General features: G+C 54.2%; 1 protein-coding gene across 6 annotated transcripts in view; it reads right to left on the reverse strand.

The window, feature by feature from the left end:
* The window catches only part of CCDC88C (coiled-coil domain containing 88C), a 121,649-nt gene that overhangs the window by 11,814 nt on the left and 85,354 nt on the right, over positions 1-24,481 (reverse strand). For 4 of the 6 annotated variants that reach the window (XM_038545572.1, XM_038545569.1, XM_038545573.1 and 1 more), the window contains 11 exons: positions 23,138-23,265; positions 21,941-22,082; positions 20,966-21,157; positions 19,422-19,583; positions 18,025-18,302; positions 14,951-15,094; positions 12,533-12,719; positions 10,540-10,685; positions 8,136-8,225; positions 6,394-6,629; positions 1,648-1,836 (listed from right to left, as the gene is read on the reverse strand). In XM_038545572.1, coding sequence (XP_038401500.1) covers positions 1,648-1,836; positions 6,394-6,629; positions 8,136-8,225; positions 10,540-10,685; positions 12,533-12,719; positions 14,951-15,094; positions 18,025-18,302; positions 19,422-19,583; positions 20,966-21,157; positions 21,941-22,082; positions 23,138-23,265 — 1,894 coding nt within the window. The remainder of the gene's footprint in view (positions 1-1,647; positions 1,837-6,393; positions 6,630-8,135; positions 8,226-10,539; positions 10,686-12,532; positions 12,720-14,950; positions 15,095-18,024; positions 18,303-19,421; positions 19,584-20,965; positions 21,158-21,940; positions 22,083-23,137; positions 23,266-24,481) is intronic. The other 2 variants (XM_038545570.1, XM_038545571.1) reach the window with 2 other exon arrangements.

The raw sequence follows: 24,481 nt of genomic DNA on the forward strand, positions 1-24,481 counted from the left end.
CTCCCTCTCCCTCTCTCTGCTGTTCCCTCTGCTTGTGTGTTACCCATTAAATAAGTAAAATCTTAAAAAAAAACAAAACAAAACAAAAAAAAAGCATGTAAAATAAAAGGAACTAGATTTGCTTAAAGAAATGGCTGATTCTAAGGGGGTTTCCTTCTGCTTGAAGCTGGCTATGTGCCCCCCGAAGCTGAGAACAGGCTGGCAGGGAATCGCATGGCCGGGGGCTCCTGTGGTGACTGACCTTCCCGGGGGCTCCGCAGGTATAGGAACAGCCATGGTGTTCCTGGGCTTGGGCTCTGGTTTAGGGATAGGGTCTCGGCTGACACGGACCGTGGGTCTGTCTGAAGGATGGGACCCGGAGCCATGCAGTCCGCTGCAAGTCCAAGGGGAGGTGGAGGCTTCTGTGCCCGCAGCCCGGGAGGTGGGATGGGAAGGGGGACTGCCGACAATGGGGGCCCAGGGTGTGCCTGTCCCGGCCAGCACGTGGCACCCCCCCTCCCCCACTGCCCACCCCCCCAGCTGACCTCTAGCAGCAAGTGACTGCCGCTTACCAGGGCCTGGCCAGACATGGAGAAGCACCGCCAGGCAGCCCTGTGCTCATCACCCCACTTGTCCCCAGGGGTCACACGGCTAACCCAGTGTACTTCAGGGCAGGGCCCAGTACCCTCCGCCCTACACAGCCAGGTTCCAGGAGTCAAGTGGCTGGTGGCATGATGAAAACCATCACCCCTCCTGGTTCTCTCCAATTCCCAACACCCCCAAGGCCCCACTTCCCACACAGTTGCTTCAGATATTTTCATGTTTCTAAATTATTATTATTCGGATATTTTCATGTTCTTAAGTTATTAACAGAACATCTTAATTTTTTAGCATTAAGCCTCATCTTCCCTTCTGTCTGTGTATTTTAGACACCTAAGTGCCTTTCTCTCAACCGTTCTCTTCTACGGCACCCTGGTCTTGCCTCACGGGGACGACCTCCTCACGGCTCCTGGGCTCCATCAACCACAGGCACAGAAAGTTCCCACCCCTGCGGAGCGCCCATCGACTCTGCGGCCCCACGCTGGGTTGGGTCCTTGCTGTTACAGGCTCCCCTCGGGGGTCCAGGGATCCCTGAACATCCCCCGGCTTCACTTGACAGGATCCACCTGAGCCATTCGGAGGGGAATTTCCTAGGCTTTCATACAGCTTGAAGGATGTTGAAATCTCCCATCTAACAGTGTGAGCACCCATGGCCACTGGCACCCTGGGAGGTGTTCGGTTTGTAAACCTTCCTCGAATCACTTGTTCTCAGCTACCCAGAGCCCTGCCTCCCACTCCATGGGGCAGCCCTCAGTTCCAACACTGTCACGCTTCCTCCCTAGAGAAAACGCCTCCACACTCCTGCTTCTAGTCCAGACTGCGGCTCACCTCCCTTCCGGAGCTACTTAGCGCCAGCAGCTCCTGAGTAGGGTGGTGAGGGCTGCCGGGCATTGGGCCTCCAGAGGGGGCAGCTGTCTGCCCTGCATCACCCAGCTGACAGGCAGGGGCTATGCCCACATGATGACAAAGCTAGTCTGCCTACAGCCTAAGTGCTCTGTGAGCCTGGGGTCTTCCCAGGCAGGACGCTGGGTGTGTAGCCCTCTAATTCCGCAGGCACCCACAACTCACCTTTGGTGCGGCCTGGGTGCCGGGAGAGGGGGGTGGAGCTGGAAGGGGTCGTAGTGATGGCTGAGGTCGAACAGGTCCGGGAGCTCAGCTCCAAGGGCCAGGGCTTCATGGCTGGGTCAGCGGAGGCATCCGTGCGGTCAAGGCTGCCTCTGTGCGGGGACCCTTGCTTTGGTTTTAGGTCCCCAGGACCTGGGGCAGAGAAGGACATTGAGAAATGGGGCTGGGCTACTGCACCGAAGCCTTGAAGCAAGGGCACTGGGGTGCAGGGACTGGAGGCATGGAAGCTGGGACGCTGTTTCAACAGGAGGGCCCTGGCTGCAGGCCAGTGAGCGAGGCCTCAAGAGGCCAGGTCAGAGGGCGAGCCCCAAAAGCCTCGGAAAAGATCAAGAGCTCCAGAGGACAAACCCACGGTTGCCAGGAGGCCAACGCACGAGCTTGGGGCACGCCTGTGGTGTAAGAGTGCCGAATGTAACTCAGATGCCCAATTTTAGAAGACCCTGGTGGCATCTGCCCTGGGTCACTCCAGGCCTGCAGCCACAGCCCCAAAGGTCCAGGACATCCGTGCATCCTGCCAACGGCCCTCTTAGGCTTTGAGAGAGGAGTTTATTGAGGCACCAACAATCATTTGTTTAAGAAGTCTTAGTCTCTGTAAGAGTGACTTTTACCTTGTATCTGGTGCTCTTCTGAAATCACTACACTTTCTACCAGGAACATACACCCTTGTTTAACAAAATCTATATAAAAATGTTTAAAAAACAAACAAAAAACCCTCCAACTACCTAGTGGCAGGACAAGGGATGGGCTCTGTGGATGGAAGACAAACATGAGAGCAGCTGGAGCTCCCGAGGGCACAAGGACAGTGCTGTTTTGCAGCACATCCCCCTCCAGGCACCCCTCACCAGGGACCGGAGCGTGCCCTCCCGCCACACCGACCCCTGCCGGCAGCCTTAGCCATGCCACGTCTGGACTCACTGGGGAAGTTTTCAGTGCCCAAATCTTACAACCTGAAACACCAAGGCAAAATTTGGATTCTGAAAGATACCCTTGATGAGAAGCAAGACTCAAGTCTGGGGGGATGAGCAGGGAGAAGCATCCAACAGGTGTGGTTAAAACGGCGGGGGGCGGAGGTGGAGGGGAGCGACAGTTAGCACGGATGGCAGAGAATGGGGCGATTCTGATGGCATGCTGGCGACACAGGGACCCAGAGGACTGGGGTCCCTCAGGTGAAGCGCGTGACATCGACTCCGTGCCACATCGACCAACTTTAACAGCTTAACAGATATTTGTTCATATGGTTACCTTGCTTTTATGGTGGTAACTGGTTTTCCAGCGACAGCATGAGTAATAATCTTTCCCTTTAATTTAAGATAAATTTAAGTGGCAACGGTGAGTCACTTGAAGGGAGAAAACATAAGCGATCACACAGGTGATGGAAAGATGTGGCAAGACTCAGGAAGATGGCACAAGAAGGACAGCAGACAGGAGACAGCGCAGTAGCTAAAGGCCTCTATCGACCAGCACTCCACTCCCCCCGTTCTGGACGTGACGATGGTCTTTCTGTCCGCTATCGCATTCACCTCTGTGTCCAAGAGGTCAGAGAGCTACCGCACAGTCATAAAACTTCGTCTGGGCTGACCTCTGGCTCGGCAACATCGATCCAATTATACAAAATGCTTGAATGGAGCAATACATCCTTCTGGACACAGAGCATGTCTGAAAAATAGCCTTGTCAGCAAAAGCCAACAACTTGGTGCTCTGACAGAGGAGGAGGAAAGGGCAGCGGTTTTAAATTTAGCTGCTTAAAAATAAGTCTTAAAAAAAAAAACCAAACAGAAAGCAAAACAAAACAAAAAAAAAAACACCTCACTTGACAGAGGCCGTATATTTTAGGAAGCAAAGCGACAACCGACCAGTTCTGCTTTACACACGGGCACGACATAAGCCTGCAGGTGCGAGCGAGGGGAGGCAGCACATGGCCACTGCACTTACTGATTGGCACGGACATCCTGGCCCGAGGACCTGTGCATGGATGTCCCGAGGCTCCCCTACAACTGTGCTGTGCTGGAGAAATGGTCCAGGGGTGTGACAACTCATCTTCTCTTTTGAAATCAGAATCCACGCAGGCTACTTTAAACTTGGCTTGAAATTAGGATCAGGAGGTCCTAGGAGGGGTCCACTATAGGTCATCAGGCCTTTAGGTACTTTTTTTGTTTTTGTTTTTATTTTTTTGGTTTGTTTGAATTTCAGAAATGAAGGAGGAGACATGATGAAAATGGTATGATAAAGGGAAAGGATTAGAAATCTCCAATTTCTGAAAAAGGGACAGGCTCGTTAGGAGAGGATGGGATGTCAGAGGAGGACCAGAACCGCAGGCGTTTAGAGAGAGTCGGGTGGGCCGTTGGAGACTTGTCTTTGTCCTTGCTTTTGCTTCTCAAAAAGGGACTCTTTTTGCGCTGAGCTGCTAAATTGTTATTCCCCGGATAACCCAAGAGAGGAAGGAAAAAAAACAAAACAACAAATAAATGAAATGAATAATAACAAACGATTCTAAATTAGCTAAATGTAGACAGGAGATCAGAGTCCCATCCAACCCAGGAAAGATGGGAGCAATACCCTTGACAAGCCCAGAACCGGGACTCAGTGAATCATTTATGCTCTGACTCAACGTGATTAAGTCAGGGGCGTCTTAGTGTCAATGTGTTACTGGGCACGTGAGGAGAATTATGTGTCGCTCAGGGAGCCGATGGCTGAGATTTTTTCAATTTTGGTGTGTGTTAAATTATTAAGTAAGGATGTTTATTAATTTAGGACTTGGCTTCCCTTACTCATCCATTTTAATGACAGGCCCCGCCGGACGACCTGGTGCACACTCTGCTCCCGGTTCCTGTTCAAAGGCCCTGGAAACCCCTAATGGTATGTTTTTCTGGCCCAATGTCACAAGACGACGGTCTACTGAAGTACTCGTTGGTAATTCTCATCTAAAATGACCTCTGAAAATCATGAAAATACCTGTTTCTATACCTTCAAACCCCACGACACCAAGAGCCATTCCCTTCAAGATCTACGCAACCTGTACTCCAATCTTACCCATCGTGGCCTTGAAAATCAAGTCTCATCTGCTCTGACAACTTTCTGAACTCGACCTATAATACCAGAGCTGGGTTAACCATTTTTCTGATTTAGGATTAGAGCGGACACAGCAGTAATTGCTTATTTCTGCCTCCACAGCACCACCTGGCGGCCAGCGCTCAAGCCGCCGACTCAGGGACCCCAGGCTCTGCGGGTGGTGGGCAGGGGCGGTTTGCAGCTCTACCATTGATTACTCTGGCAAGTGTTTCACTTGGGCAAGCCTCCCCTTCTCTGCTCTGAGAAGGGGTGATTAATTGTGCCCACCTTGGGCGGTCATTAGGACCCCATGAGACAGGCACAGCAGGTCAATGAGCTAGAAGGGTGCCCAGCCCAGAAGCAGCACCGGGACATACACAGCTGCTGCGGCTGCAACAAAGAATTTTCCCCGACCCACTAGTTTGTCAAGTCTTTATTTCTTCTCCAAGTCTTCCTAGCTCATAGAGAGCAAGGGTAGGTAGTTAAGTCAATTTAAAGGATAATACAAATTGAGGGCATAACGGTCAACTTTAAATAGCTACTGTGAGCACCTGAGGGGAGCGAGCCCCCCTACATAGAAGCAAAGGCTCAGCTTCACCATCACCCAGCTGCACTTGAGCCTCTTACCTACTCTATCTCTGAAGAATGGGAATGCAAGCATTAGGCCCCAGTATGCGTGCACGCGCACGTTTTCTCCTCGGCATTTCAAAGTGATGCAACAGGACCTACTGAATGGCACCCCCAAAAGGCTCGTGCACATGTCACAGTCACCGGGCAGCTTGTCACCACTGGCCCTCAGCACCATAACATCAGCCCCCGGGGGCACAGGACTCTCAGGCATAACAGGCCTGGTCTTCAGAAAGTTCTAGTGTCCTTCACGACAATTTAAATTACTCAGGGTGCACGCTGGGCAGGTTGTGAGTAAATAACCCATTAAGAGATATTTAAAAAGTAAATCGGAAAATTTAACAATGTTTCTGGCAATTGCTGTGCCTAGCTGACTCTAAGGTACACATCCCTGCCCCCCACCCCCCCATTCCTTCACGTTTCTGAAATCAAGATGCAGCTTCGATGGTGTCTGACAGTCTTCGCTGGCCAGGTGGCATGGCCACAGCCAATCTACGGTGCTCCTATATTTCTTTTATGCCCCAACCTACGTCTTTATAAGAGCCGTCCAACCAGAGTATAAAGAAATCCCGAAGTGGTAAAGCCCTGCCTTCTTTAACTGCAGTGTCTTTCCTGCCAGTATAGAAATTATGCAGCATATCATGATAACCTCTCAGATTAGATGAAACACAGCATAAAAAAAACAGGAATCCATGTCAGAACCTCTGCAGCGCTTGCGTGCATGTAGGTCTGGACGCCAAGGCCCTACCACAGCCTATGTGATGAGTGACACTTTCATTCTAAAATAACAAAGCCGTCAAGGGACACAGCTGCGGCTGTGAATTCGTGTTTTCTCCTGGGTTAAGGTTGCTGACATGTGCAAGGAGGCACATGTGTGTATGCAGCGCACCCTCTTCAAGCTCCTACATGCTCCCGTGCACCTGTACACGTTATCTCTCATCCTCCCCTATCCAGGCACAGCCCTCCAGAGCAGCCCCTCTGTAGCCCAACTGCAGCCTGGCCGGCCGCTCCTACCTTTACCCATAGGCCCATTGAGGGCATCCCGATCTTCTGCACCGCTGCAGCTGGATGGGGTGGCCTCGGGGTTCTCTGGCTGCGATCTGAGGGCCTGAGGAGATGGCAGGGTCGGCTCTGGGGACTCCACCTGCCAGGGAGGGCTGTCTGCCGTTGACTTCAATCGTTCTCTGGAACCCTCTTTCTTTGGTTTGATGAGCTTGACTAAGGCTTTGGCGCCAATCCAGTGGTTTTTCCTAGTGAGAAGCAGATTGTTAGGACACAACCAATCCTTGTCACCCCTCCACCAGGCCACAGGGTGCCCTGACTGACATGAGCCGGGCTTTCCATCACAAGCCTGGCAGCCATTCATTCGGGGTTCAGAATGGTGCTCCTCACCATCACCAGGATCCCTGGACTTGGGGCCTAGTGATGGTGGAAGTGTGTACCGTGCAGAAATTCACCCTAGCCTCTGGGGGAGACAGGATGTCAAACATGGTGCAAACCTCAAACTCTTGATTATCCGTGCAAAACAAAGCTGCACTGTGCTAACCTCAGCTCTGTCTGTTGGCAATTTTTCTGTCAAAAATGCCATTTAAAAAAAATTTTTTTAAAAAGCCATTTTAGAACTGAGTCACAGACCTCCTCATCTTCTGCTCAAGTTATTAGTAAGTAGAATAAGTGGACATTCTTCAACCAGCCCTTGGTGTGGAGGAGTCTGGGAGAGTAGGCAAGAATGACTCATTTAAAGTAAAACCAGAGAGTTTTAAGAGTAAGCAACAGAGTTGCTGCTGACAGGAAATGGGAATTCTGATTTAACAAACAAACAAACATGGCTCAAACTAGCTGGTACCATGTTTACACAAATCACCGTCTCATCTGAGTCTTCATCTCTCTGCCAGAGCAAGGACTGAGGTTCAGGAGTTCCGTGGTTCCCCAGAGAACCTCAAAAGGTTTACAGGGACTCGACTTTGAGGCTGGGCTGGGGCGGCTGCTGGGGGCTCGGGGCTGGATGGGGGGTGTGGGGGGAAGCCCAGCGGCACATGGCCGGCAGTCCCCAGGGACCAAGCTGGGACCACCACCGAGGGCCTGGAGAAAGGAATGCATGTGGGAACCTGCCCTGGGGTCAGGGAGTCCAAAGGAATCCAGGTGAGGCCCAGGGGTTCCCGTGTTGGAAGGACACGGGCGCACCAGCTTCCCCCGGAACAGGAATGTGATTTCCCACGTCCAGTTAAATCATGAGGCGGGGGCGCCTGGGTGGCTCCAGGGGTCGGGCATCTGCCTTTGACTCACGTCGTGATCCTGGGTTCCTGGGATCGAGTCCCACATCAGGCTCCCCACAGGAAGCCTGCTTCTCCCTCTGCCTGTGTCTCGCCTCTGTCTCTCATAAATAAATAAAATCTTAAAAAAAAAAAAAAATCTTGAGACAGACTCAGACACGACAACCCTGCTGTCTGGCTCCCAGGCTACAGACTCTCTGCCTCCTTGAAAGAGCCGTGCTAAAGTGAGCCCGTCTCCTCAGGGTCGCCCCTGTGTCCTCAGGGTCCCCCCGGTGTCCTCAGGGTCGCCCCTGTGTCCTCAGGGTCAGCTGGCATTTGCTGACCCTCACAGGACAGGCCACAGCACAGAGGCCAGGGCTGACAGTCATAGGACAGCCTCCACGGAGCAGGGCGCTGCTCTGGCCGGGAGCAGTTTCCACTCTGCTCACGACCACGGAAGCTCTCTGCTCTGGACTTAAACCACAGACACGTAAATGAACTCACTTCTTTGGAGCAGGATCATAGAACTTGTACTGATCCATGATTTTTTCTTCCAGTTTTTCCTTATGCCTCCGTAAGGCATTTAATTTGTCTCTGTGAAGAGAGCGGAAAGGAGGATGATCAATTGAGTTTTAAATTAGACCCGTACATTTACTCAGCAGCCCAGCCCTGGCGGGACCTTCTCTGGGATTCAGACGTCATCGTGCCCATGACCACCACTGTCGTGAAATGGGGTATGTGGACGGGAGCATCTGGCATGGGTCCGGGAAGCCCCAGTGCCTCAAGGGGTTCGTGTTAGAGCACTCAGGGTCCGGGTTCAAGTCAACTCAAGGGAGCAAGCCCCTAAACCACTGGAACACACTTCTGGAAGGACTTGCCAGCCAGGTCATGCAGTACATGGGGCATTTGGGGTTGGACACCGGGCTCATGTATTAACACCTTTGGTGAGGGGCAGATGTGCTCTCAGGGAGCGGGTCCCTTGAGGGGCAGCAAGGCTGAAAGAGTGACCTCTGACCTGAACCCACTCCGATGCTGGTTTCCGGTAACGCTTCCACAGGGGCAAACTCAAAAGCTTTTAGGGACCAGACAGAGAAGGTAAGGAGCACAGCGGGCCTGGAAAGAGCCAGGAGAGCGGTGGGGACTGAAGTGGTGGCAGCCTGCTGCCAGGCGGCCGCGTGAGGCCTGCAGGGCAAGTCTGCCAATTTGCCAGAGAAGCCAAACCCCTGGGCTATGCAGCAAAGCCTCCGGGAACCAGTTTACATTTTCAGAAATGCAGGAAGGGTCAAGATGCCCCAGGCCTCTGCATTGCCCACAGGCCTCCACCCGCTGGGCTCTTCCTTTGAAGATGAGGCCTCTGAACCAGAGGCGAGGGCGGGGCTCCCCTACGCTGCGGCCGGAGAGAGCTCTCTGCACAACAGCACCTCCACGGAGACCAAGAGCCTGGTGAACCTCCAGGCCTGATCACAGAAGCCCACTCTGCTCCCAGCACCCCCGGCTTGATGTCTATGCTGCTCTCCTGTCCTCACCACCACGCCATGTGGCCTTTTTCTCCACGTGCTTCCATGGCTGTGTGGCCCCACGGATGCACACAAACTCACAGACAGCAGGCCTTGCAGCCGCTCAGGGGACCCAGAAGGGTGCTCTGCTCAGAGCAGGCCCTGGGACGCTTGCCAACTTCTGGCACCCGACAGACACTCTCGAATGCAAAACTGCCATCAAATCATCCCCCATGGGCACCAGGCCCCCACTCTCCCAGTGAGCACCTGCCCAACCCCTGCTGGCAGTTTTTACCAGCTGGTTACAGAGGGCCAACTTCAGCCAAGGGTCGGTTGTAAGCACCCCAAATTTACAGCGTGGTTTTCAATGTGAACCATCCTCCAGCAGGTGGTGAGCCAGCTCTACAGGAGCAGACAAAGCTCCTGACAATCACTATGTTGGAGAGGACGGCCAGTGGGCTGGCATCCACCGTGACCACATGCCCCTGCCGCATGTCTCCTCTTGCCCTCCCAATGCTGGCCAGCCACTCCCACTCGTGAGGCAGGACAGTCCCACCACCACAGCACAGGGTGGTAAAAATTACCCAGATCCAGGAGACGTATCTTGGACTACTGGACTTCTAAATCCCGAGGCTTCCAGTACCCAGGGCTCTTCCTTCTGACCTCTGTTTCTAGCAGCCCTGGTGAATCCAAACCCACGAGCTGGGCACAGTTGAGCACCTGCCTCCCTCTCCAGCCACTTTCTCTTTGGACATTCCCTGCCGCTAGACCACTTCCGTCTCCCTTGGGTCCCTCCCCCACCCGCCTACCTTCTCCACATCCCATGTCAGCAACCAGAACTCCAACTCCTGCCACCTGTAGCTCAACAGCTGCCCAGCAGGGACACGCTCCCCACACATCCCACCACCCCTACACCAGTGCCTGGCTCCCAGGGAACGGGTTCTGTGCACCTCATGGGGCCCACACCAGAGCCGGTACTTCATCAGCACCAGCTGAGGTAGGTCAGCCACAGCATGCCAGTAACCCACTGTCCCGTGATCCAAGGGAACACAGACGGAGGCGAGAGCAAGACACCAGTTATAGCACCTGTTTTCAGCCTTCCATTGGAATTCTTCCCTGAGATACTTCTCATTGGCACGGTCCTATTTTTAAAAGTAAGCTTAATCCCAAAATCAGATTCCAAAGCTCCTGTTGGCGGGCACTGCCGGTGGAAAGCGAACAAAGACCAACCACCACACTCACACAAACCCAGAACTGTTCCAGAAGTCAAGAGAAGGATGTGCTGGTAAGATGGTCTATCCCCTTGCCCTTGGGACACCACCAGGCCCAGGGGCCAACCTCTGTCCAGAATGCCGCAGGTCCCAGCACGGGGCCCCTATGTCTACAGCCATCACCCCCACACACATCCTTACATGTACTGCTTCTGCTCCTCATGGTACTGCTCCTTATTCTCCATATTCTGCTCTAGAAGCATCTGGTTCTGCTGGCTCAGCAGCTGGATCTGGCTCAACAGGTGGTGGTTTTCTTCCTCCAAGTTGCCCTTGAGACGGGACAGCAGCTAAAACACAAATCAATGTTTCAAGCACCACGCGATCCCAAGATACCCCTGCTAAGAACCCAGCCACCAGGGGAAGGGCCACGCGCACACAGAGCACCTCTCCTCCACTGGTGAAAACCACCTGCAAGGACCCAGAGAGCCAATGGCCTCGGGGTTAGGGGACGAGTTCCCTCTGCGCCTACCCTGTCCATTCAGGCAGCCGCCAGCAATGCGTGGCCACCAAGCACATAAAAAGTGCCAAAATATCCAAGAGATTCTGAAGACTTCGTGATAACAAAGAAGAGACCGTGAACTATCTCAGTAAGGTTTTTTTTTTTTTTTTTTTTTTTGGGGGGGGGTACAGGTCAAAACGGTATTTTAGATAGGCTAGCTAGGGATCCCTGGGTGGCGCAGCGGTTTGGCGCCTGCCTTTGGCCCAGGGCGCGATCCTGGAGACCCGGGATCGAATCCCACATCGGGCATCCCGGTGCATGGAGCCTGCTTATCCCTCTGCCTATGTCTCTGCCTCTCTCTCTCTCTCTATCATAAATAAGTGAAAATTGAAAAAAAAAAAAAAAAAAAAAACTAGATAGGCTAGCTAAATAAAATAGATTAAAATGAAGCCCCCGTTTTTTCTTTTTTGACGTGGTTATTAGAAAACATCAACTTGTGTACATGGCCTGAGTTACATTTGTTGGGTAGCTCTGTTCTTGAACAGGGTTGGCACAGCTTTTCTGTGAAGGGCCCGACACTATGTATCTCGGGCTCCCCAGGCTGGATTGGGGGGGGGGGGCTCTGTAGCAGGGAGGAGCCAAGATGACACATAAAAGACACACAGGCACGGGGGCACGGCTACATCCCAATAAAGCGCTCACGGACACGGACATTTAAATTCCCAATAATTTCCACTTGCCACAAACTATTCTTCTTTGGGTTTTTCCCAAGCATGAACACTGTAAAAGGCAGTCTTAGCTCATTGCTGTAGACACACAGGCAGCAGGCTGGGTCTGACTCGAGGGCCTGAGGACATCATCAGGCTGATGCAGCAGGAAGGCCCCAAGCCTAGGCTTCAGACAGCCTGAGTTCCCACCACGCGCCGAGGCTCCAGACTGAGGTCTCCTCGGAAATCCTACAGCACCTCACTGTGACACCAAAGCCTATGGTGGCTGAGGCTTCCTCTGCCCCAGTGTGCAGTCCCCACCTCCTCCAGACACCCTCTGTCCCAGCCCAGGGGGCTCCCCAAGCCTTGGATTCCTCTGCTGTGATGTCCCACAGGACCACCAGGAGTCCAAAGGAAAAGGCCTCTGAGAGGGTTTCTGAACAAACAGGAGGCAAGAGGGGCTGAGTCGGGGGGATGCTGCTATCCTTGGGACATCTTAGAGTGGGGAGGCACCATGCTGCTCTTCCCCACTCGATCTCATCAGTCCTGGGATCCACTCGTGATCTCATCTGAGATGGTTATACTTCACAAAAAGGCAATTTCCAATAGCTCGGCCTCTCTGGAGACCGGGGGGCACTCACGGGTAAGCACCACCCGAGCTGCCCTGGGACCAGAGCCAGACCAGCCACTCGCGTGCGCCATTTCTCATGGATACTGAATCGCAAAGATGAAAGACAAGCGCAGACGAGAGGACGAGAGGATGGAAATTCCCATGCACCTCCCGACCCTGCGGGAAGCAACAGCAGATGGAAAGGTGTCTTCTGGTACATCCCTGCCAGTCACGTGGCCTCTGCCGCCCTTTCAAACGCCTTGTCCCCTCTTGGCCCCTGTACTGCCCTCTACGTGGTCTTCGAGCACCAGCACCCACCACAAGCACCCCCTCCAACCCCCCAGGCCCAGGGGACTCGTCCATGTCCCGAGGCCTTACCTCGCAGTGATTGTCCAGCTTGGTCAGGGAGATATCCATGCTCTGGTGCTGCTCCTTCAGCTCATCAAACCGTGCCTGCCAGCGGTTCAGTTCCAGCTGTGAGTTGTTCAGAGAGGTCTTCAGCTCCTTGGTGTGCGCATGCAGCTCCTCGTACTCTCCCTTCAGCTGGTGGTGCAGGAAATTGACCCTGGGGGCAGAGGGCCACAGGTCAAGGGCTGAAGGGCACGCCAGGTTCCATCCCCACTGTGCAACCTTGCAGAAGACGGCAGCCTCTCTGCGCATCAGTGTTTTCATGTGTAAAATGAGAGAGTTGAACAGAATGAGCAGTTTCCAAACTGTGTTCTTCAGGGTTTTTTTTTTTTTTTTTAAGATTTTATCTATTCATGGGAGACCCAGAAAGAGAGGCAGACACACAGGCAGAGAGAGAAGCAGGCTCCCTGCAGGGAGCCCGATGCAACTCGATCCCAGGACCCCAGGGTGATGCCCTGAGCTGAAGCTGAAGGCAGACACTCAACCCCAGAGCCACCCAGGCCCCCGTGTTCTTTGGGGTTCTATGAGGCCCATGGGTGCCCCCACATTGGGCTGGGGGAGACAGAGTGGGTGGGCTCAGACACCTGCTCCAATAGACCATCACTGTTAAGCTCTCTTTTACACTTCAAAGCTTTGGCGTATGGTCATATGTATTTGGAAGAAAGAGTTCAGCTGCTATTTCTTTAAAAAAAAACAAAAACAAAAACAAAAAAACAAACAAAAAAACACTGAGCCAGAACATTTTTTTCTCTAAAATGCTGGATCTACGTCCAGCTCTTCTTCCCAATTCCAAGCTCCTTTCTAATTTCAGCTCATGAGATGAATAATGTACGAGACACCAGGGTATTATGGAAATCCGCTAAAATGATCATTGTAACCGTCATCCAATGGGGGCTTCTAAGGGGAAGATTTGTATCTGGAAGCTCCAATTCCTGGAGGCTCACAGACTTCATATGGACACAGATGTGTCTTGTTTGGCCCACACGCTTCTTTTCAGCGGGTCAGTGTGCCAACATTGAAAAACGTGAAGGTCTCATGCCAACATCCACATGTCCAGTTTCCCTTAAGAAAAAAGGCGTAAAATCAAAGAATGACCTGGAAAGCTCTGGGCCTGCCTCCTGGCCAACAACCCTCAGCTGCTGTGTCTTCTCTGTCTGGCCTCCCCGGTCACTGGAGGCCCCCCGAGGGTGTGCAAGGGTGCAGAGAGGAGGCAGCTTTGTATGGTTGTGCCTTTGTGAGGAGACCAGACCCAACTCACATCCTGACTCTGCCGTTAACTAGACTCACTGACTTTGAACACATTAGTTCCTCCTTAAGCCTATCGCCTTGTCTGTTTTTTTTTTTTAAAAAAAGAAGTTGTGGGATGATAGTAGTACAACGGATTCTTGTATTCGAGGCTGTGAGGCTCTAAAGTCTCCGTGATCCCCAGATTGGAGGATACTGAACCAACCACGGCCTCTTGAGAAAACACAGGGTATAGGATCCTACAAGCTCTGGTTACATTTTAGTCAATGGCATCAAGATGTTCCTTATTTCATCAGGGCTTCTGTCTGAAGATATCTCTTGTACTGAGCTCAAGGCCCTAGCACCATAGCTGCAGCCTGAATGGAGCTTCCCTAACGTGTACTTCCTCCACAAAGCTGTTATTACACCAGAAGCTCCAGACCACATTACAGCGTTCCACATGGGGGCTATTTTAAATAGTGAAATTGTTAGGGCGCCTGGTGGGGGGGCCTCAGGTCATGATCCTGGGGTTCTGGGATGGAGCCCCATGTCGGGCTCCCTGCTCAGTGGGGAGTCTGCTTCTCTCCCTGCTCAGGTGCTCGTGCTCACTCTCTAATAAATAAAATCTGAAAAAAAAAAAAAAAAGTTAAAATAGTCACCAAAAAGCACAAAAATCTGTGTCATGCTTATTCGCAGTTCGAGAGCTGTAAGAAGGATGAGTGTCCTTGTCTGACCTCAGCTGGAGACTTGTGCTTTGTGTGAGTCAGGCATCAGGACACCCTGGGCACATGCATGAAAGCACCAGGACCATGGATTCGGGGGTGACAAGTCTCAGCAAGCAGGTGAAGTCACAAAAAGGGAATGCGTGAATGATGAGGGTGGACGGCATGTCCTTCCTGAGATGGCTGCATGGCCTACGTCAGAGGAAGCCCCTCACCAGATACAAGGCACCATCCTCGGTGTCACTTGGGTCCTTCCCAAGTGCCCGCCACCAGCTTGGGTCCCCTCTTTACTTGTGCCACACAGCTGTGAACGTGACAGGGTTTGTAAAACACACGACTGAGGAGACCCCGCTGACCTCCTCTGGGTGGGGCAGGTCAGTCTACAGGACATCCCGGTTGGCAGCTGCCACGCACTAGGTTGCGTGAGATCCCTGGTGCTCACCTGTCCAGTTCGCCCCGCAGTCGCTGGTTCTCACCCACAGCCATGGCGCCCGTCCTCTGCTCCTGCTGCAGAGCCTCCCGCTCAGTGTTCAAGACCTTCTCCAGCTCGTCTAGCTCCGCCTTACGTTTCAGCACCTCATCGTGCCTGTTGGAGAGAACACACCTGCTAGGAGCCTGTCTGGGGCCTCCTTTTCCTCCAGGTAACAAACCCCCCCGAAGACTGTGAAGCCTCCTGTGCAAAATGGGGTTCCTCTGATGGCTTCTCTCTGCAGAACTGAGGGGGATGGGGCAGGGAACACGTGGGGCAAGAAGCAGGGCAGTGGGGAAACGGGAGGATGGTGGATGGGAGAGCTGTCTGGGCCAGGGGTCTCCCCGAGCCCAAGGTGTGGCCCTCTTCTTCCCACCCGATGGGTCTCCAAGGTCCCTTTGCTTCCCATGAAAGCAGCCCTTCCTCCCTGGGCCACCCGAGGGCACAGACTATGTTTTCTGCACCCAGAGCCCTTTGCCTCGGGAAGTATAAATCCGTCACTAGGTGGTTCACTAAGCACAGACGGATCTAAAAGAAACCACAAAATAAACAGCTGAATTCCTCTGCACAAAACAGCTAATCCCTCTTCACTGGGGCCGGGTAAGCCCTTGACCCTCCTGGCCCTGGGAACCAGGTCTTCTGCCCTTGCTGCAGGGACAGGGGTTTGCCTGGTGGTGGCCAGAGGCCAGGTCGCAGGTACACACGCCCCCTTCTCCGCACCCCCAACCACAGCCCCCCAGCCCCATTGGTCTCTCCCCCTCCCCCTGCAGCCCTGTCCCCGTGGTCACCACACAGCTGGCTCTAGAGGGCAGCAGAACACAGGAGGATGGACCCCTGACATGCCATGCGTGGCTGGGTCCTCCTGCCTGCTGGAATCATCCTCTCACAGGGGATGCAGGAGCTCCCTCGGGCCCAAGGCTGCAACTCAGGTATCGCCTTTCAATGGTCCCCACACAGGGAAATCCCTCTTCTCAGATCTCCTTCCCTGTTGGACTTGTTCACACTTAGGGGCAGGGTGTTCCCAAGTGCCCCACTTGCCCTCAGACCTCCACTCCTGCAGCCCCTCGTGCCATCTGACCAGAGCCAGGCCCTATCAGGGGGCCGAACTCGGGAACATGGTCAGGCAGGTGTCCATTGACACACTTTGGGGCAACCTTTTTTGTTTTTTTTTTTTTTTTTGCCACAGGACAAAGGTGGCCCCAGTGTGGACAAGTGTAAAGCTGGAGGGGGACGCCCTGTCTGGCTTCTCTGGTGGCAACAAGTCACCCAGGTTTGACAAATTAGAGCTCATGGGCAAATGCTTAGGGTTCCCCAAATCCTGCTTCCCTACTGTAACATCTTAGAAAAGCCCACTGATCCAGGATGAGTCACTACCCACCCAACTGCAGAACAGACCCAGTGCCTCTTGCTCACCAGTCAGTCCTGGCGACAAGGTGGGCACACCTTGAGAAACGAGCATCCCATTTAGGTGACAAATGAAAGGAATACGGAGCCATCACCCCTGTGTTTCAGGCACCTATACTCCCAAACCTACAGCCCTGCTGCAGATGGACCAAAGGGGCCCCTGGCCATCCAGCCGCCTGCCCAGGCAGTGAAAACTCCAGTACTACAGTAGTTCGGCCTGCTGTGCTGATGAGGAACCAGGCAAAGAGTGACCCCCCACCCCCAAGGCTCATCCCAATCCCACCTGCAGAAACCTTCCCTGGAAGGTCTATACAGATGCTGAGAATACCCAGAGATGCTTTCATGACCTGTAACAGGGCGTTAACGATAGGACCCAGAGGTGCCCGCTGAGTGGGGGGCATGGAGCCCGTTTCAGGGCTCAGTGAATGCTTTTTGCTACACCTCACTAGGGAACCAGGAGCACCCCTACCATGTGCAGACACAGCAGCACGCACATAGGACACGCTGACTCCGTGTCGCGTGAACCTAGGATGGGCTCTGGTGGGGAGGGGGGTGGGGGCGGGGAGGTAGAGACGGATACCCCAAGGCAGAGGATGCTGGTTTTGGGCCTCCGCAGCGCTGGAAGGAAGAGATCCGGGTGGATAAAGCAGGTCAAGGAGCCCAGACAGAGGCAAAAAGGAAGTCCTGGGTGAGCGAATAAATGAACTACTCTACCTCTGTGCCCTCAGCATCATCAGATGCCCTTACAAGGCTCTGCTGGCCCAGTGATCAAGACGAGTCGAGGGGATGCCAGAAGCAGGGAACCCGACAAGCACAGGACGTGGGGTTATCACCCCCTCGGATGCGGCATCTGCACCGTGTACTTGAGAGCCGCTCTGTAGGGACAGGGCTGCCCCGGGTCAGGATCAGAGGCACAGCGCCCCTCCCACCAGACTCCAGGTCCTGCCACAGGGGCAATTAGAGGCCCGTGGCAATCGGGAGCCTGCCAGGGCGGGAGCTCAGGTGACACGAGCTGACCCAACTCACACGACGCCCAGGAGCCTGGTTGGTTGAGAGCACAAACTTAGGACCTGTCCATTTCCATGCAGATGAATTAAAAAAAGAAAGGAAGGACTCCTGGGTGGCTCAGTGGTTGAGCATCTCCCTTTGGCTGAGGTTGTGATCCCTGAGTCCCAGGACTGAGTCCTACATCGGGCTCCCTGCGTGGAGCCGGCTTCTCCCTCTGCCTCTTTCTCTGTGTCTCTTATGAATAAATAAAATCTTTAAAAAAAAAATTTTAATAAAAAAAGAAAGGCAGGCAGGTACAGAGAGAGCATGGCTGAACCAGACATGGGGCTTCCACTACACCCTTCTGTGTGTCTCCTGTATGTTCAAAAGCTGCCCTAACTGAAGGCTGGGAAGCAGGCATCCCACACCCGCATGGGGAAAGAGGGCCCAGGAAGCCCACGCAGGTGTGTCACTGTCAACTGCAGGTGGGGTGGACAACCTCCATGTGCCTGGTCTAGAGAGGAGGGGCCAGTGGGGGGGAATCTTAGGGAAGCAAGGAAGGACCCCCAAGGCCAGGCTTCCCTGAGCTGGGCCCAGCCGTGGCACCCCCTTCTCCACTTGAGGACCCGCCTTGCCTCTCAGTCCCCAGCACACACCTGTCGCGGAGCTCTCTGTGCTCCAGCTCCAGGTTGCGATGTAGCGTCTTCAGGCAGCTGTGCTGGCGGATAAGGGCCTCGTACTCCGTGGACTGGCGCTCGTGCAGCGCAGCCAGGTGCTCGTGGTCCTGCAGCAGGGCCTCGTAGGCAGCCGTCAGCTGCTCCTGCTGCCTCTGCAGGTTCTCGTGCTCACTCTCCTTGGCCGTCTGCTGGTTCTGGAGCAGCGTGTACTGTGCTGTGAGCGCAGCGCTCTGGGAGCTCAGAGTGGAGTTTTCCACCTGCCAAGAGGGAGGAGGTGCGGCCTTGCCACGGGCACGACCCTAGGGGGCCACAGGCCCCGTATCCCCACTCATGGTGACCACACCACAACCGGAGGCAGTCGCAACATCCCCAATGCTGGGACAGATCTCTCTGGACTTGAGGAACTGCTCTGAGGCCAGACTGGCACGACACCATCACCGGGGGCTCTGGTCCAGTGCCCCTCCCCACAGGCAACCTTTGGGGGCAAATTATGTCCTTTTTCTGGATGAGCTCCTTGGGCGCCCTCTTTGACCACTTTTAAAACATCTGTTTTCTGGGATAAGTAGAAAATCCAGAACCACCTAGGAGGCCTGAAAGCTGCCACCAGCCAACCTCACCTAACTGATGTTTATACAACTGCCACCCAACGACACTCAGAATTGCCAGAAGATTCAACAGGGAGCACTGCCTAACTCAGTCTGGCACCAGGATGACCTATCCCCAAACCAGACAAGACACAACCACCGCCACCACCAAAACCCTGACCCAATATCCTATTCTGCTGTTTTAATAGAACATATCCCGACCTCTTTGCCAAACAGTTTCCTATTTATTGTCCTGACCCATGCTGCAGATCCTCAAACACTTGTCTCACCAACAGCACTAATGATGGATTAATTTATTTCCCCACCATCTGTGTCAACCACAAATAAAAACCGACATGTCCAAACAGGTGGCACAGAATACGAGTTTTGCTAGAAGTTCTCAACAGCCTGGCAGCCACATGGCACCCGACTCCCCTCGTGGAGATGAAAAATTCACATCAGTTTAAAAAAAAGGCTCAGCCAGGTGTTACGGTAAAGAAACCTGCTTAACTCTGTGGAGCTCAACTCACTTGAGCCTTGGATCTCCTTCCAAGGCATCCCCAGTAAAATCTCAATGGACTCTGCGAAACAGAGAATCCTGCAAGTCAAAGCAGAGACGCCAAGTGGCCAGCCCTGCAGCTGCACGCATGCTCAGTCATGCAAATGGCTATAAACCTGCACTACCTTCAAAGACCCGAGGCAGGGCTTCCGTGTTTATGAAACCACATATTACTGCACGCCCGGCGTCACGACGAAGAGCCAGCATCAGGTGCTGGTCCCTGGGAGACGCACCTGCAGCTTGGCCGTCTGGGTCTGCAGCGTGGTATTGTGCTCCTGCAGGAAGGCGCTCTGCTTCTGCAGCGTCAGGATCTGAGTGCTGAAGGCCACGTTCTGGGTCTCCAAATGCTGGAGCTGTTCCTTGAGCAGCTGCTTCTCAGCCTGCAGTGCCGCGTTCTAGGGGAAGCGGAAGCATGAGGGCCCCTCGCACACCTGCCTGGCCAAAGCTACCTGGCCCCAGGCCCGGGGCGTATCCAGAACCCTCAGGAGTTTGACGCCTTAGGAACTGAAGCCAGAGTCCACAGGGCAAGAGAAGTAACATGGTTCCCCTCTTGGAAAAGACACAACTGGGTGGGGCAGGAGAAGAGAACTAGTTTTTTCTGTTGTGTGCTTTCCAGACAGAAATGCATGTACGTGATGGGGACGCTGCTTCCAACCCGGAGCATCTGGGCGCAATGCCCAGGCAAGTTGGGGTTAACGCCGAGGCATCTCTTCTCTCTTTGATGCTTGCTTCTGCCCAACACCCCGAGGGTGCCTTTCTGTGAGGCTTCTCCCACGGCACAGGGAGTCCAAGCCCACGACCACCTCATCCTACAAGGTAGTGACAGCAGGTAGTCTCATGTCACATGAGACTGGGAGAGATCGTGTGAAATATGCCACCAACTCGGCCAGGGGCCAGGACATGTGGGGTGTAGCCCCGGGGCTGCCCCTCACTAGCATGGGATGTGGGGTCAAATCTCCACTTTCTCATCTGTCAGATGGTGAAAACCATGACCATGTGTTCCACGAGGTTGTAGCCAGAGCCCAACAGTATCGAGGAGACTAGACGTGTGGTGAACTTCCTCTGTAAAGGGGCAGACAGGGTTTTGGGTTTGCCAGGCAGGTGGTCACCACTCCCACCATGTACCTCTGCCACCACCACCGCGTCGGAAGCCAGCCGCACACAGTATGCAAATAAAGGGGTATCTCTGGTCCAATAAAACTTCATTTACACAAAATCAGGTGGTGGACCACAGAGTACACAGCACTGTGGAACCAGAGGACTGGTGTACGAGCTATAGACCATGTCCAACAGGTGGGCAGACAGGGACTGGCCGTGGGGACCGGGGAGCACACCTCTACCCTCTGGGAAGGCTAACGGGATTGCAAACGAAAAGCAGCTCGTAGGACCTTGCCAGGACAACTCAAGAAGTATTCAACTAGAGAAGGAGCACCTGGGGGCTCCACTGGTTCAGCGTCTGCCTTGGGCTCGGGTCAGGATCCCAGGGTCCTGGGATGGATCCCCAGGTCAGGCTCCCTGCTCAGTGAGGAGCCTGCTTCTCCCTCACCCTCTCTCCCTCTCCGCCTACTTGTGCTCTCTTGCGCTCTGTCTCCCCGCCCTTCTCTCAAATAAAAGCTTAAAAAAGAAAAGTATTCTACTAGATCTGGATCAATTTGAACAGATTCTGACGTCCTGCATCCTTCACAGTAAAAAGCCCATGAATGGGACCATCAACAGGGCGCACTCGCCCTCTCATTCTCTCTCTCTCTCAGCGACCGCAGCGGGGCAGCCCACTCACATTCCGCTCCAGCTCGATGGCCCGGTCCTTCACGCGGAGCAGCTCCATGGTGGCTTCTTTGTGGCTGGGCCCCCAGGGCTCCCTGCCCTGGTGAGCGGCGGTGACCGGAGTCTCCACAGGGTGTTTGAAGGAATTGTGTACGTGCTTCCCTTCCTCCTGGTTCTGCCTCAGCAGCTCACACTCAGTCTTCAGCTGCGGGTGTGGGAGCAGGACAGCACACTTGGGGCAGGGAGAGGCCAGCCCAGCGTGCTGTGTTCACGGCCAGTGGGCAGCCCTATCCTCCGTGCACCCCACGGCTCCCCGGCACTAGGTGAGCCACACACCTGGCCTTTGCTCTACAAGGAACATGCACAACTCATCCCGTGCTGCCCCTCTTTCCAGAAATCTGCCTCAGCCCCAGCTTCAGCCTCACAACCCTAGCAAGTCCTCACACCTCTGAGCCTCAGCTGCCCAATCCACAACATGGAGGTGAGCCTGGGGACCATGGACCAGGGGACGTCACAAAGGCCCATCTAGCTCTGGAGCTGCCTTGCTCAGATCTCTCATTCAATCCCACAGCCAGGAACTGCACCAAGGCCCCACCGCAGATGCCCGCAGGTGCCTGCAGGGGACATCCTTATGGGGGCCCATGCCTGTCCCACCCGAGCCCACGAGGCCCTAGGACTCTGCTTGGTCCTGCTGCTCACACTTTCACATGGGTTCTCATTCTCATGAGGGTCCCAGATCCTAACAGACTCAGCGCTGCTCTGATGTGGCCTCCTCTACCCCGGGGCCTCTGGTTCACTCAGATTCCATCCACCCTCGCTCGTAGGGTTCTGACGCCAGCACCGCCTCTCCACCCCGCACCCCACCCCACCCCAGAGCCCTGTGGATCAGCACATCTGCTCCAGGAATGGGCTTCCAGGCTGCTCCCCAGGCAAGAGGGAACCCCACTGCTGGGACTCGCAGCTTGCAGCTATAGGGGCCCGACCTTACCACCTGCAGTTCACTCTGGAGCTGGTGGTTCAGGCTGGCTTTCTCTTCCATCTGGGCTTCTAAGAACACAATCTTTTCTTCTTTCATGGCTAACGTTGTTTTTAATGCAGACTCATTTCTACCCTCCAAAATACTGAATTTCCTGAAAAAATAACAAATACACAACAGTGCTTACCTGTCTCTTCTGCCAACGAGCTCCCCACCTCCCAGCTGCCAACACCCGTCTCCTCCATTAAGCTGTTTTCCCCTTGTAATCCTGCAGCATTTGGCCCAGAAGAGCGATAGGGGCCGCAGCCCATCGCCCAGAGCCCTTTCCGGTGCTTCTCGTGTAGACACACCCTGCAAAGTAACCTCACGGCTGCAGTTTTACAGGCAGAGCCTCAGGGAGGGATGCTCACGGCCATTTTACAGGTGGGGAAACTGAGTCTCACAGAAAGGTTAAGCAATTGGCCCGAGATCTCAGTGCCAGCTAGGTAAGCGGTCAGGTCGGTGTGGCCTTTCAGGGAGTCGTGTGGATCTTGTCAGTTACAAGTCCAGTGGAAGTCCACGGTATTAGATTTCCTTGAGAAATGAGATCATTTTGGAAAGAACTGCAGGCAAAAGATCAACTTTAAGACCTAAAGGGCTGGGGTGGGGGTGAGAGGAAGGAAGAAGCGGGCAGAGCTCAGAGGGTTTGTGTGGCACAGAACCCAGCCTGTACAGATGGTGCCATAAGCAGATACAGGTCATCACAGCCGTTGTCACAACCCACCGGGTGTGCGGCATCAAGCATGAACCGAAAGTCGACTGTGGGCGTTGGTGGTGAGGTGTCAATGGAGGCATGTGGGGGCTAACACGTGCACCGCTCTAGTAGGGGACACGGATACTGATAATGGGGAGGCCATGCCTGGGGTGGGGGGCAGAGGGCATTCAGGAGCTCTCTCTACCTCACCCTTCATTTTGCCTTGAACTTAAACGTGCTCTAAAAAAATCTGTTTAAAAACAAATTAAGAAGCCTTTCCACTGGACACGAGAGAATCCTTTCACTCCTCTCTGGGAATCTCCAGGAAGAAGCCCGGTAACGTAAAGGACACCAGCCCCTGACAAGGACCGCGTGACAATGAGCCCCGAGTTGTGCAGAGTGAACCAAGCTCCGGAGCTGGGGGGTGGGGCTGGCAAGCAGCACAGGGCCTCAGGTCACAGCAGGGAGGTCCTCACGTGTCACCGTGGCTGCTCTCGTCCTGCAGCAGCAAATCCTTGTGGAGGCCGACCTTCTCCAGTCCCTGGCTCAATTTGTCCAGCTCGCTGCTCAGCTGTTGGCTCTTCAGCTTCTCCAGCACCAGGTCCTGCCAGGACAGGGAGTAGGACGGAGAGAGGACTTGTGAGGGACAGGAGTCCAGCAGGGAGGGGCCTGGCACAGGCCCTTATGGAGGCTGAGCAGCTGTCTTCCCAAGTCCCAGCTGACTCAGGTGTCCTGAGGGCAACACAGACTGTTCAACAGGGCCAGGGAGGGCCAGGGATGTCTTCCACAGGGAAGAGCGCAGACGTGCTTTCCCAGCCTCCCCGCACTGAGGCTGACCCCACTACAGGGCAACGCAGCCAGGACGGGGGTCTGAAACACCATTTATGTTAACCTTGATGTAGGGGGTTTGGACACTAATGTTAGCTGCCTCTTCCGTGGATTGATGCAATTAAATACTACTTGCAAAGAATTTGGAACAGAAAAAAGTACAAAGAGGACAAAGATTTTTTTTTTTTTTTTTGAGGACAAAGATTAAACCCTGGTTTTGGGGCCCCTGGGTGGCTCAGCGGTGGAGCGTTTGCCTTCGGCTCAGGTCGCGACCCCGGAGTCCTGGGATTGAGTTCTGCACTGGGCTCCCTGCAGGGAGCCTGCTTCTCCCTCTGCCTGGGCCACCTTCCTCTTATGTGTCTTGGTCACTCTCCAGGTAGGTACTGCTTACTGCCCAATGCCGCAGCTACCGGTACGTAAGCTGACCCCCCCACCCCCCACCCCCGCTGCCAAATCCTAAGGCCTCCGATGGCAGTGTGACACAGTGGGACTTGCCAAACATTCCACTGCTCCTCCTCCCAAATTTCCCAGCCACCCGGGGACGTGCCACAGGTCACTTCCTGGCCGCCGTACGTAAGGGCCTGCGTGTGACCCCCCAGCTGTCTCTCTCCTGCCAGAGCAAACTGCCCAAACCCTGCGCTGAGGCGGGGAGCCGTTTATCAAAGCTGCTGAGTCACAGCACAGAGGGCAGGGCCCCCAGGAGTCACCTGGACTCTCGCGAGCGAGGGTGGGAGGGAGAAGCCACAGGGGAGAGGAGCCACTAGGATTCTGGGGTTGTCTGTGACTGCAGTGTAACCAATGTGACGCTTACAGGGGCTAGGATGAGGGGTCGCCCTGTGTTTTCTGTCCCTTCCCACAAGCATACTGACCGGCCTGCACAGAGTCTGCACAGACTTTTTGAACATGGATGCGACTCTGTGCTCACCAAATCTATTTCCTTTTCTTCCCTGACACACAACGAAACACATTTCCCCACCTCACCTGCAGCAGAT

Source organism: Canis lupus, chromosome 8 (assembly GCF_011100685.1).
Source record: "Canis lupus familiaris isolate Mischka breed German Shepherd chromosome 8, alternate assembly UU_Cfam_GSD_1.0, whole genome shotgun sequence".
In the NCBI taxonomy this organism is placed as follows: Eukaryota; Metazoa; Chordata; class Mammalia; order Carnivora; family Canidae; genus Canis; species Canis lupus.